Source organism: Magnolia sinica, chromosome 3, assembly GCF_029962835.1.
Source record: "Magnolia sinica isolate HGM2019 chromosome 3, MsV1, whole genome shotgun sequence".
NCBI classification, from domain to species: Eukaryota; Viridiplantae; Streptophyta; class Magnoliopsida; order Magnoliales; family Magnoliaceae; genus Magnolia; species Magnolia sinica.
Window position 1 is genome coordinate 43,382,829 of NC_080575.1, and position 14,672 is coordinate 43,397,500.

General features: G+C 39.5%; 1 protein-coding gene across 1 annotated transcript in view; it reads left to right on the top strand.

The window, feature by feature from the left end:
* The first annotated feature begins 13,916 nt into the window (after window positions 1-13,916).
* The window catches only part of LOC131238871 (coilin), a 97,580-nt gene continuing 96,824 nt past the window's right edge, over window positions 13,917-14,672 (top strand). Inside the window, exon 1 of the mRNA XM_058236462.1 lies at window positions 13,917-14,267. Coding sequence (XP_058092445.1) covers window positions 13,932-14,267 — 336 coding nt within the window. The 5' untranslated portion in view covers window positions 13,917-13,931. The remainder of the gene's footprint in view (window positions 14,268-14,672) is intronic.

The following is a 14,672-nucleotide window of genomic DNA, read 5'->3' on the forward strand; positions in this document are numbered from 1 at the left end:
CACACCATATCAGACATTGTGTATTAATTTAAAACGTGTATATCTATATGTATGAAACGTGCAGCAACGTGTATGATAGGTGTTGGATTGCAACGTGTTACATTCAGATATGTTACATTGCAATGTGTTACCTACATGCACTAAAACACATTGCTGTACATCAGTATAATAAGTTGGCTGTATATCACTCAGATGGTTTCCATGATCGTGGGGCCCACTGTGATGTTTGAGAGAAATCCACCCTGTTCACAAGTTTGGCCTTATGATTTTACCAGGTGGACTAAAAGATGAGGAAGATCAAGTGCTCAAGTGGGCTACCGACCATTAAACAATGGACTATTAAAAAAAATATCGTCCAACGTTTTCTTGCTGTGGGACCCAACTCCGTATCGGATCAGCCTCGGTTTTCGGTCCACACCCTAAAATTAGATGGCCAAACTACTTAAGGGGCCGGATGTGTCTGACACAGCACGAAAGTAGGCCCCACCATGATTTGATAATGACTGACGCTTATCATATCTAACTCTACATAATATTTTATTAGGAGATTGTTGTGGTGATCATGGGGCCACCGCATTGTTTGAGAAAAATCTGAACCGTCCATTTCCCTCATATGATTTTAGGGGTTGGGCCATAATTCCATTCCTAAAGGAAAAGATGGGCCACTTACCTTTTTAGATGATAATAATCGGAGATCCACCGTTGATTGCTCTAATACCACTGTGGGGAAGCACGGAAGGTGAGCCCTCAAGATCTGACGGTCTACATGAAGTTTGGAACCCTCACAAAGCAGAAGAACGGTGCTTCAACCGCCCGCCTATCTCTACTGGAGCAGATGGAACTATTCACACCTCTGATCCTACGGTATATAGTGGCCCCGGATTGCGATCTATGGATCAGATCGTCCCAAGGACAAGCTAAAATGGACAGACTATAGCGCATACAATATCTCTCTGTATACTCTCGGTTTATCGTATGACTTAATGCTTTACACGAGAGAAGCGCATTCCATTTTATAACAAAGGAATGAGAGTTTGGGTGGGATTGGGATAAGGCCAAATAATCCGATCAAATCCTTATCTTCAATTAAAAATCAAATTCATATTTGAATTTGAAATTTAATTCAAAAGAAGAGACCGGAGAAAACATGGGACGTACCCACTAATGATTGCTCACAAGTGGGCCTCACTGGCTTACGTCCAACAAATTTAAGTTTTTCTCATCTTATTCGACATCAACAATTAGAGGGGGATGTGACAGATGAACTAGCACCAGGGGTAGTAGGGATTTCCTCACTAGCCATCTTTAAATATGAAACATGCATAAGATATGTGAAATTGGAAGGTGTTATTGTAACATGTGATTTGTAAATTGGTATTTTCTAATGTCTCCTAAAATTTAATTTCACTTTTTATCTCATTCAGTGATATATCATGTATTATACTCACATATTTTACATGCAAGTCGAAATTTCGGTATCATCTCCCCACGATTCTCCAAATATATATAAAAATTCTCTACTGTTTGAGTGTCATCACCATTATTTGTTATTCACAAAGGGGAGGTACTCAATCAGTTGAGAATCATATATTTGGAGAATAAATTGGGTCGATGCACCGAATCTCAAACTCTATAAAAATCGTGTAACCAACATTAGGTACATAATATATTACCAAATTATCCAACTTGGACAATTTAAGAATATATATATATATATATATATATATATATATATATATATATATATATATATATATATATATATATATATAAAGAATATCAAACCAATAATTGATTTATATACAATTTATTATATATGAATTCTTTAACGGGTATGTATATTATTAAATTCATCTGTCAAGTGGAGTTGCTCTAAAACTAATTGATCTATGTTTAATTGAAGTATACAACTACAAATCATATATTTAATATATGATTTGTAGTCGAATACTTAAATTAAGCATAAATCAAATTCAAGTAATAAACTACAAGTCTACATAAGTTTAAAATTTCTCAAGTAATCAAGAATCCAAATTCAAGCAATTAAGAATCAAATTCAAGTAATCGAGAATCAAATTCAATTATACACACGTTTAAAATTTCTCAACCTGACTCAACCCAACCCTGACCTAACCTGACCCTGACCCTGACCCAACCCGACACAACCCAACCCAACCCAACCCCGACGCAACCCGACCCGACGTAACCCTGACCCAACTCAATGTAAGGAGAGAGAAATCAGAAATGTTACATGGCTTGAAGGATTGAAGGAGAAACAAATCAGAGAAGGAGAGAGTAGAGAGGGAGGGGTGGGGTCGCTCGTCAGTCTTCGGGTAGTGGGGTCCCTGCTATTGGCTTGCTGCTTGCTCGTACTAGGGTAGGATAAAACGAAATAGTAAGAGGGAAAGCAGGGGGGTTGGGGGGGTAGATTTAGGATTTTTTACTTATATATATATATATATATATATATATATATATATAATAGGGTTCAAGCTTCGTTTCAAGTCGAGTTGAGTCGATTCGAGCTTGGTCAAGCTCAAACTCGACTTAATTTTTTTCAAGCTAAAGGTTTAGGCGTTTGGCTTGACCTGAACCAGTTTGTGAGTCGAGTCATATTGAGCTCAACCAAGTCAATTTGAGCGAGTTTCTCGAGCTAGCTTGACTCGTGTTCAACTCTACACCGGGTGTGGTAGTTAGTTGATTTGTTTGTAGGATAAGTTGTAAGGAATTGATTACTTATATACCAGGTGTCTATAACTTAACTTAATAGCAGTTGGAGAATGCATACGAGGCATGAAGATTTTATCAGGTGCCTAACTAGTACATGCGTACTTTTCCCTATATTTTTTAGCTAGTTAGCCACTATGGGCGTAGCATGTCCAACCAAATCATATAGTAGTAGTTGATGATAGGCATCCCAGGCATGTGGATTTTATCGAGCGCCTAACCCATATGGATGTAATTTCGAGCATTTTACTGACTAGCTATTTTACTATAGCATCACTTTTCTGTTATGGATTTTATCGGGTGGCTAGTCAGTACAGACATGCATTTCTGTACTTTATTGGCAGGTTAGTCGCTAGGTTTGTTGCATGCCAACTAGACGCATGCCTTTAATCTTGATCTTAGTTCTTATACCCTGCACACTAGATAAGATTCACCTTATGAAATTCATATGTTATATTGTTTCATTATATTAAATGTGTGAATGATAGGTACGAATTGAAATTGTACATGGTGAGCCTCGAGCTATACATGCGGAAGTGTGGCGGAGCTTATAAATGAATGACTAAAGCCTATAAGGGGCTGAACAGGGCAACTTAAAATTTATACCAATTAAGAGCTCAATTGGTTAATTAAACTAATTTATCAATTTAAACTAGTAGGGCAATTTAACACTATGACTTCCAAGCCGAAATGGGTCCAATCACATAGACTACGAGAGATACCAATTATGCAACTACTCCATAATATAGAGTGAGCTTGTGAGTGCTTTACAAGTTAAGTGCCTAGCACACAATCCAATTCAACCATGCAAATGATTTAACTAATCAAACACATAAGTATGAATAGAAAGTACATAATTTACAATTGCAAATACAAACATATATAGTAGTTCGGTTTCCCTACTCCACTCCCGGTGGACGCAATCTCCTTGAGTGTATCGGTATTCACTACTGGGGGTTTTCAATAGGTTCACCCCTAATCTTTACAACCCTATACAATAACTTAAAATGTACAATCCCACCGAAAAGCTCCCTTGAAGATTTGGTAGGTTTTTTATCGGCTAACAAAGAACATCGGACGTCCTAGTTCAAGGACTCACATTTACTCTCACCAGAGGCTCCCACGGAGATTAACACATACACACCCGTGTCCAGTGAATTTGGCCCTGCATAAGAACCTAGGTTCTACACAAGAACCTATTCGAATTTGAGTCACAAACTCTTACACTCAATCCTACATAAGGAAAGAGTGTATGAACTCATACTTGACACTTGTCGAATTAAACCCTTTGTAGTGCCTTGCTTGAGTTGCTTCTTCAAAGCTTTTCAATGCTTGGATCCACTTAATTACTCTCCTAATCACTAACGCTGATGCTTTAGCTCCCACGGTCGTTTGCATTGCATATGATGTGCCAATAAGGTGATTAAGGAAGCGAGGTAGGTTGAATCTCCCACAACTAATGGATAATTGATTTCTTATGGGATTTACCTATATAGGCATTTCGTAGAATGTTTAGACAAGAATTTACTCATAGATATGTAGTCTAAACTCTAGAGAATGCAATAACCTAAGATCATATTCAAAATGCTCATTATAATGATTAATCACATGTAAGATGACTTGGATCTTTTTTGGGTGAGAGCTTAAGAGTGTTGGAAAGTATTAGGACACACTAAGACTTCTAAATCACTCAAAACCAATGTCTCTAAAAAGATCCAAAGCTGGTTTATATAGAAAATAAGCTCCAACGGATCTATAACGGCTACTTTTTTATCTTTGGCAATTGATTGATATGAGCCTTCGATCAATCGATCGGAAACTTCTGATCGATTGAATTCCTCAATTAATTGAACATCCATATTTTAACTAGATAGCTTACTGGACATTTGAGAGCCATCGATCAATTAAGCTGAGCCTATCGATCAACTGACCGAAATAATTTCTAGACAGAATCTTGCTGGACAATTTTGGCTAGGATCGATCGATTAGACAGTGCTATTGATCTATCGATCAGGTCATCGATCAATCGAGCCTCGCTCGACAACACCTATGAGTCTACTGTTTTGACCTATATGTTCTACAACACCTCACAACCTCTTAAGGCCCATCTAAACATGTTCAATTAAATGTTTCTAAGGCCAATGGATAATCAATAAGGGTTTACCTATTCAAGTTAGGTAGAGTCTAAGGGTTAAGGTCACCAAGGCACCTTATTTACATGTTCTTTACTCATTGATGCTCTATGTCCTCTTATCTCTTCGATTTTCTGTTTCCAGGGGATCAACCAACTCCCTGACACATGGACTTGCATGATTGACAAACAATGTGCACTAACACAAATTGTATATTGTAAAATTCTGCTTTAATCATAACCATGCTTGGCTATTATATCGTGTGCTAATCTTGGGGGTACTTCTTCATTATGTATGCCTTTGACAATTTCCATTTGACATATGCGGGGATCTTAGGAGTAGGAGTAGGCTTTGAGGGCGTAGCTTATCACCTAGGGGGGAACAGAGAGCAGAGAAACTTCCTTTATTTTATAATATATGTTTTATATATCTTGTTTTACTGTGGTTGTGTATCCCAACTGAGGGATTTAAACTTGATTATATTTTAGATGTTTAGGGCGTGTTTGGGCGGTGGGATTAGAAGGGATTTGGTGGGATGGGATTCATCTAGTCCTGTGACAATTCCACTCCATGTTTGGGAAGAATGGAAAAGCTTGGAATTAGATTATAGGGAATTGCAATGGGTCCCGTGCCAATTTCACTCAAAGTTAGTAAGTTGTGTAGGTCCCTCCATGATGTGTGGGCTATATCCACACCGTCCACCCATTTTTCAAGATTATTTTAGAGCATGGACTAAAAAATCAGGTAAATCTAAAGCTCAAGTAGACCCCACCATAGAAAGCAACGGGGATTGAATACTTACCGTTGAAAACTTCTTTGGGGCCACATAAGTTTTGGATCTACCTCATTGTTAGGCCCATTCTATAAAATGAGGTTACAAAACAAATGAACAGTTTAGATATAATACGTGTGTTATTCACAGTAATTTCAAATGATCGTGGGTATATCCATTCAATGTACCACCGAATTACCAACAAAGCATGGCATTAATCTTATCTCATGGCAACAGGGGACAATCCCTGCCATGGGTAATAATTATGTTTTTTGAATCCCATCTCACCTAATCCCTTCTAATCCCAACGCCCAAACACGCCCTTACCTTAAGGTTCTTTAGTTTAGATTATTCATGCTTGCCTTTTGTTACCATTATATCGATATACATGACTCTGATTACTGAGTTTGAGCTAAATGCTAATCTGACTATTCAGGCATGAAATAATGCTCTCACGTGCATTTCTAATCAAAGTTAACACCCCGAACTTGGGATTTGGGTCTCTTTACTTAGGTGCCTAGGGTTAGGGCGTGATAGAAGCAAGGGAGAGATGGCTACCCATGCACAAGCTCGACTCAGGGTACTCGGAGTGTAACGTCTCGGAAAAATCCAGACAAAGACCCAAGTACCACCTCAGGCAGAAATTGCTAAGGATCGAATCATGTAGAAATTAGACGAAAATTAAGTACTAAACTAAATTAATCGGCGAATTAGCTCGAATTGCTTTCTATACAATCTGTAAGACCCAAAATTAGTAAAATCACTAACTCTACATCACCTAAAAACTTAGGATCAATCTCAAAACCCAGTTGCTCTCGGGAGCATCTCGAAACTCCGTATTGGACCTGGACCGCGCGTCGAAAGTCCGATTAATGCGAAACTATATGGTTATGACCACCTTAATGGGCTTGACAACTATCTCGAAAATCAAGTCCCATTAGTATCTAGAAACGCACAACTTGAGCCTGGAGTGAAGTGTGTGAGAAACGCGAATATCTTTAGAAAATGAACTCAAACGTAAGTGAATTGGCCGTTCGTTTATAGGCCACATTTAAGGTTTCAGACCATCGGATTTTGACTCAACTACACCCTTGGATTAGGGAAAATTTCCAACACATGTCAGTGTACCTGTGGCCCTGATCGAGTGACGATAGCCGTTGAACTGAAATTGGTCCTCCATAGTCAATCCACTAATCCGATCGGATCAAAATCTTAACCTGACATGGATCCATTGTCAGGAAACTTTCTCTGGACCGTATGCAGAAAATAGGCCTCCAGATGAGCTCAGTTGGCCCGAAACAGCCGCCCTTTGGCTATATCCTAAGTATACCATGGCCTTGGGGCCGTTGGCATCGGTTCTGGGCCTATATAAGAGCCTTAACCCACCCCTCTCTCATTCCATATGAAATTTCTAACCCTAGGAGAGAGAAGAGAGAAAAGAGAAGGAAAGATTGAGGAGAAGAGGAGAGAGAGTGTGAGAGATAGTTGTTGAGATTCGTTTCTGTCGCTCCACGTGCCGAATCACCCTACACATGTCCCTATACCAGCGATTTCGGCTCCGTTCTTGGGTAAGAAATCCTAACCCTAATCTGTGTTGGGTATCCAAATAGAGTAAATGGTGAAATAGCTAACCTATTTCATACTATAGGTTGCCATTGTGACGCAGACAAGGACGTAGTGTTCAAACTGAGTACGATACGAGTTTACCGATGAAAGGTGTGGACTATAAACGTTTAGGTTATGGTTTTCAAGGTTTTCAATGTCAGTTAATGATTTATGACTAACTTGATTGCTATCACATATGCTTAGATGCGATATTTTTTGCGTATTACACATATATGAACTATGTTGAAAGTAATGCATTCCATGTGTTTGTTTAAATGTTTGTATGAATATGAAATTATGATTTGTGCTTGTCATGATTGTTGTACGTGTGACAACTCCCTTGTGAAAGGATTTGCTATAATATACGTTTTAACTAATTTATTACATGTATGTGATATGTGTAGTCTAAGTGTTTGATAAAATACCTGAATGAGAAAATGCTTGTTGAAATATATTTAATGAGGGTGTTGAGATAGGATTCTCAATTCCCTTATCTATAGTTACAGTTTTCTTTATGTAACTTATCTTACTGCTACGTGATTTATGAATGAAATGCCTATGTATAACAACATGTGCACTATGTGTTTGTTGAAATGCTCGAATGAGATTTATATTTAGATTAGTTGTCACAAGCTGTCTTTGACTATCTTATGTAAATGCTATTATTTTGGAGTGTGATTGGGGCTACGATGTAGTCCAGGCAATCGGTAACAATTTCTGTTCGAGTGGCTGAATTAGTTTAGCCACCACGGACACGTTCGATGAATCAGAGTCGTACAGTGATTATCGACAGTGGTTAGGCCACAAGGAGTGCGTATGCGCTCCATGTCGATTAATTCAACGTGCGCTTGTACCAATCGAGCTTGTCCAGTAACCCAATTGGCCTAATGTATGTTCACCATATATGGACGCTACTGCTTGAATCAAAGGTACCAACTTACCAGTGAAAAGTCTGTTTAACCTTGGTACCATGATCCGTCAAGACTCATGAGCCGGGCATGGTGGTATGAGACACCGTAGTCAAGCTGTCGGCCTATGCTGGGGTGACGAGCCTTCCCGTAGTGACCAGTGAGCAACTCAAACTCGTGAGACGAATACGGTAGTATAGGATACTGTATTCGAGCTGTCGGCCTACGCTGAGGTGATGAGCCTTTCCCGTAGTGACCTCAAGTATAAAATAGGCCTACGATCAGGTGACGAGCCTCTCGTAGTGACCTTGAGTATGATTTAAGCCTATGCTGAGGTGACAAGCCTCTCGTAGTAACCTATAGTGTAAACTTGCGAAACTTGCTTATCGTATGTGATTAACTAGGATTGACGACCCTAGATGGATCATTGTTTGGGTAAATGATATAATAGGAGGTACCTTAGCTTCCCAAACCTTCTGTATGAATAAGTCTAATTAAGAACTTTACTAATCACGCACATGCACCGCATTGCATGTGCCTTTGGCGTTGGAGTTGAACACAGCGGGAGTGTTGCATGCGCGACCGTGAGATGACGTCGCAGAGGGAGTGCAGGCGAGGGCATACATCATTATCGCATCCCATCCTTACATTAATAAAAGTATTTAGGGCATGATTGTTGTGCTACTTTATCATTATTGCTTGATTGAATTGATAATATGTTAACCTTTGCCTTATAACTCCACTAAGTTGATCACTCACCCCCACTCTGGGACGGTGTTTTAAAACACCAACCAAACTCTGTTGTAGTTTCAGATGACGGCGAGGCTTACGAGACGGAGCCTGCCTTTTATGACGACGAGGAAGAGTTCTCCTACATGCAACTCTCTGGCGGGTATATGTAGACCTGGAGTTGTGTCGACAGGGCTACATGGTTACGGACTAGTTGACCATTACACCTTGTCATTTTATAAATTCTAAAATTATACATATAATTATTTAACCTGGTGACATTCACACTATGGGGACTTATGATCACTTATATGCTTTATATACTTATCACAGTCTTCCGCTTGCGAAATCTAATTGTCTCTTGAGTATGATATGCTGATTTGGTATAATCTCATTCATGTTTAATGCACTAATTCGGATAACATTTAATCATCATTATCTATATTGCATAAGTGATGCATTGGAACTCGGGAATTGAGGTTTTGCTCGACCCCCAATTTTTGGGGCGTTACATGAAGAGAGAGAGAGAGAGAGAGAGAGAGAGAGAGAGAGAGAGAGGTCGCTCATGTCCTCGAACTTTGAGGGGATTGGGTTAGCTAGACAATGGGCCAAATAGACGGACAATAAGGGGAGAGAGGGGCTCGGGTTGGCCAGACAGAAGGTCGGAAAGATAGGAACAATTAGACAACAAGGGGCCGAATGGAGGGGCTTTGGTCATAGAAATTGTCTAGGGTAATAAATAAAATGAGGTCGGGTCAGGCATTAGGTTGGGTGTGTTTGTGTAGAGGAGAGAGAGTAATGCTCCCCTGCTAGCGTAGGGGAGCTACATGTGCACGGTTAGTACCTAATCGGCACCCCACGCAATCCGCTTCATTTCCTACCAAAGGCTTTAATGCACAAGAAAGTAAAGTAGAGCCCACCATGATGTTGGTGAGAAATCCACCCTGTCCATCTATTTTTTGAGCTCATTTTAGGACATGTGACAAAAAACGAGGAGGATCCAAAACTTAAATGGGCCACACACAAGGAAAGAGTGGCGAAAGAAATGACTACTGCCGAAACCTTCATGGGTGCCACCTTAATGTTATATGTCATCCAAACTATAAGGTCATTCTAATGAGGATGAATTGAAAACACAGAAAACTTAGACTGATACAAAACTTTTGTGGCCATGTGACTATTTAATAGTGGTCATTCAATCCCCACCATTTCCTCTTATGTGGCCCACCTGAGTTTTGGTCGCATCTCCTAAAATAAGCTCGCAAAATGGGTGAACAGAGTAGATTTATCACAATGTCATGGTGTGAAAGTGCCCTGGTTTGTCAAATTACATGAATGTTGAGCCAGTCTTCAAGTCAGCCTTAAGAAGAAAATTACAAAATGAAGACCTCAACTAGAGAGAAGATCAAGTGCTCTAAATAGGTAGATGAAGCCTCACTTCCCTAACCCAAACTCTTAAGGTAAATGACCCCCGTTATAACTTAGGTATTACCTTCAATACTTGAAAATCATCTTTGGTAAATGTAAGTGATTGAACACTTAGAATGATAAATGAGTTAAAACATGAATTACATAAACAAACTCGATTGCATTGATTTGCAATTAAAGTCATTTTCGATTTTATCGAACATGGTTCAATTGCATCAAATAACAGGCCCATTCTGTCCAGCAACAACATATCCATCTGTTGGGAAATTTCGATTACATCGAATATAACTCGATCCTATCGAAATTCAAAATTCGATAGAATCGAACCCTATTCGATAACATCGACTTTGTGCACTCCTTCTACATAGAATCATTCTCAAAAGTGTTCATCGATCAAAAGTGTTCATCGATATAATCGAGTCATTTTCGATTACATTGAGAGTAAGTTCTCGATTATATCGAATATTAGGAACATTTTGTCCAACAAGTTATCAAAGGAAATATATATCTTTAATTACATCGAATACCATTCGATGTCATCGAACTTCAAAATTCGATAGCATCAAATATGTGATCGAAAAAGTTCTAGCAATCAAAGGTAGTTTTTCTGAAGAAAACGAATGAGATCGAACTACCTTTCGATACAATCGAAGTGCACGTCGATACATCGAATGGATAAAATCGAGTAGAATCTATTCTACACAAAAACGAATATATATGTGTAAAAAGTCGATACAATCAAGTGAGGCTCGATATCATCGAAATTTAAATTTTGATAATATCGAAGACTATTCGATAGTATCGATAATGACAGATTTCTGCCCCTTTTTTTTTCCCATTGAGATTCTTCTTCTATAAATACCACAGGTTGCCTCTTAGTAAGACGGGCTAAAAATTAAGAGAGTTTGAGAGAGTTACTTCACATACATTATACCCTCTTCCTCATTCCCTCTTTTCCGTTAGAGTTCATCATTCAATCTTGGCATATGCATTAACTCAACATCTTATGTGCTTAAGATTGAATTATGAATTCTATCATTCAGTGAGATTCCAACAAACCTCTTTGTAGGTTAATCATGTTATTGGAACTCTTGAATTCATAACTCATAGGAATCTTCTCTATGTGTATTTAAGATCATATCATATCCATAGAGAATATAAAAAACCCTAAACCTCACAACCCCGGAGCATTCGCGAACGCATCAACAACAAGTTGCGGTCCAAGGGAGCTAAAGACTCTTCGTTGTCATCGAAGATCTTCACATCGTGCAAGAAAGGGGCTCATCAACTTATTATAACTATATAGAGTCCATCGAGTCCGAAGCCCTTTCTTTGTTATGATTGAGATTCAGAGTTTGAGTGACAAACTCGCCAAGACCTATGTGTAGGTCTCCGACGGGAGAATACGTTGTCCTTGTGTAGGACGAGTCACCTTGAGTAAGCATTGCCTTGTGTAGGCTTGGGTTGCCTTGTGTAGGATCCCAGTTGTGTCCATGTGTTGGACTCGTCGTCTTGTGTAGGTATTTAATGGAACTTTAGGTAAGTCCCTTAGTTAACCTTGTGTAGGTTGTGAAGGTTCATGGTTAACATAATTTTAAACCATTAGATAGTGAAATCCGGTACACTCTATGAGAGAGTGCATCCGCCGAGAGTGTAGTAGGCAAGTAGCCTAACCACCATATGTGATTGTGTTTGGGATTGCCTTGAGTAAATTTATCTAGTTATGCTTATGCTTATCATATGATCATTATGGTGCATGATTTAGTTAATGTATAAGTATTGATAGAAATCACATCCCACACACAATATATACTATCTTTGTAGACTTTGTTTTTTATATACTAATCCTATATAAGCCTATGTGAATTGGACCCTCTATTGGCTTGGAAACCATAGAGTTACTATGCCTTACTTCGTCTGTTTAAAAGTTAGGCATAGTTTATTTTTAGTTTGAAAAAACTTTGAAAAAGTCCTATTCATCCCCTCTATGACATTTGGACATACTTCGTACTTCAATAATAGTGGTTTTACCGCAATTTCATGGTGGGCCCCACTTAGCTTTCCTACACGTCGAAGCTTTTTGTGAGAAATATGCGTTTAGTTGAAAGCAGATTGCGTGGGGCACAAATTGGGTACTACCCCACCGGGACTTGCTAAAGACGGATGGTCCTGTCAAGGACTCTTTGGGCCCACCATGATATAAGTGCTTTTATCCAACCTATATATCCATTTTGAAAGACAATTTTAAGGCATGAGCCTAAAAAAGAGGTAGATCGAAGGTTCGAGTAGACCACACCATGGGAAGCAATAGTGACAATGACCCCACCATTGAAACCTTCTTAGGGCCCACCGTGATGCTTATTTGACATCCAACCTGTTCATGAGGTCACATGGACCTGGATGAAAGGATAACTTAGATATTAGTTTGATCCAAAACTTTGGTGACCTCCAGTATATCTTCAATGGTAGGCATTCAATCTCCACTCCCCACTGTTTGTGTTGTGATCTACTGGATTATTCAATCAAACCTCATTTTTTAGCTCGTCTTAAAAGAATTTTCAAAATGGATAAAAGATGTGGATGAAACTAATACATCAAAGTTGCCCCACGGAGCCTCTAACTAGACTGCGTTTCTAGCTAGGCCTTGGCCAGGGTAAGTACCCCATCAATGCCCAATTGGTGGTGTGTTGACGTCATCAAATTCTGTGGGTCCACCGTGATGATTGTTATATCCTTACTGTTCATCCCGTTGGCAAGATCATTTTAAGACATGAACCCAAAAATAAAGCTAAGAAGATCATATCACGTAAGGTAGGGAATAATGACTACTATTGTTGATGCGTTCTTAGGGCCTGCCATGATGTTTATTTGCAATCCAGCCAATTCAAAAGGTCAGACAAACCCTGATTAAGGGAAGAAGTAAATATCACTTTGATGCTAAGTTTCTTAGCCCCGAGAAGATTTCAATGGTAGGCGTTCAATCCACATTGCCTCCTGTGGTCCACTTGAACTTTGGATTAGCCTGTTTTTTTAGCTCACGCCTTAAAATAATCTCTCCAAATAAATGGATGACTCGAATGTAAGACATGTATTATGGTGAGCCACGTATCTTACCTACGGGCGGTGATGTGTGTGCCCCCACAGACTTTACTCACGCCACTGCGCAGTGAGTTACTGCACAATCCCGCGCATTGCCCACCTGCCAGCAGCGGACGCGGGTTGGGTACTACCGCGCCTGTACGGAGATCATCACAGGGGCCCATCGTAATGTATGAGTTTTATCCATGCCGTCCATCTATCTTTTAATATCATTTTATGATAAGGCCCAAAAATTGAGGCAAATCCAAGGCTGAATTGGACCACACCACAGGAAGCAGCTGTGATAATGATGCCTACCATTAAAACCATCCTAGGCCCACCGTGATGTTTATTTTTATTTTGCCATCTAACCAGTCATAAGGTCATATACACCTGGATGAAAGGAAAACATAAATATCAACTTATCCAAAATTTCCGTGGCTCCCGAGAAGTTTACAACGGTAGGGATTCAATCCCCGCTGCGTGGTTCACTTTATCCTTTGATCTGCCTCCTTTCAGGAGTTTTTCAAAAAAAACGATACGCCAAAATGGATGGACGGTGTGGATAAAACCCAGACACCACGGTGGCCCCTCAGAGCCCCCGCCTGTGCCGAGCTCGGAACAGGCGGGGGTAGTACCCAATCCAGCTGCAGGGGTTTAAAAGAAGGGGTTTTCCGTCGCTGCAATGCAAAACTCTCGATGGAGGGGATGAGAGTTCGTTTGTATTTCGACGATCGACATATGCTGAGTAAGTCGCAGCGGCTGGAGGGTCTGAAGCGTTGTTGGCTTCTCCTAACACCCGATATCATTACCATTTCTGACCTCGTTTCCCTTGTTATTCACAAATTTGCCCTCGAAGATGCTTGCCCCAATGGCCTTATCCTCTCTGTATGTTGCTACTCTCTTCCTACTTCACAGTAAAACCATAGACATAAAAATACATTGAATTGGAAGTTTCTAGTACTTGCACCCTCTGTTTTTGATGCTACACCCTTTCTTTCGGATTTTGGTACAAAATGGCAACATGCATTGTACTACCAGAAGTCGATAGCAGGGTATCGTGCTACCAGAAGTTGAAAGAAAGGGTGTGCATATAAATTAGAGAGGGTGTAAATATCAATTCACTCCCTTCTCAAGGTTGCACATAAAAGAGTATAGGACTAGAATCAGTGTATGAAACTTTTTTTGTTTTTTTTGTTTTTGTTGCTTTCTTCTTCTTCTTTCATTGGTAATAGAAATATGTTATGATGTTCTTTAGTGATGGTTGCAATAGAAACTCGTTAATATATAACT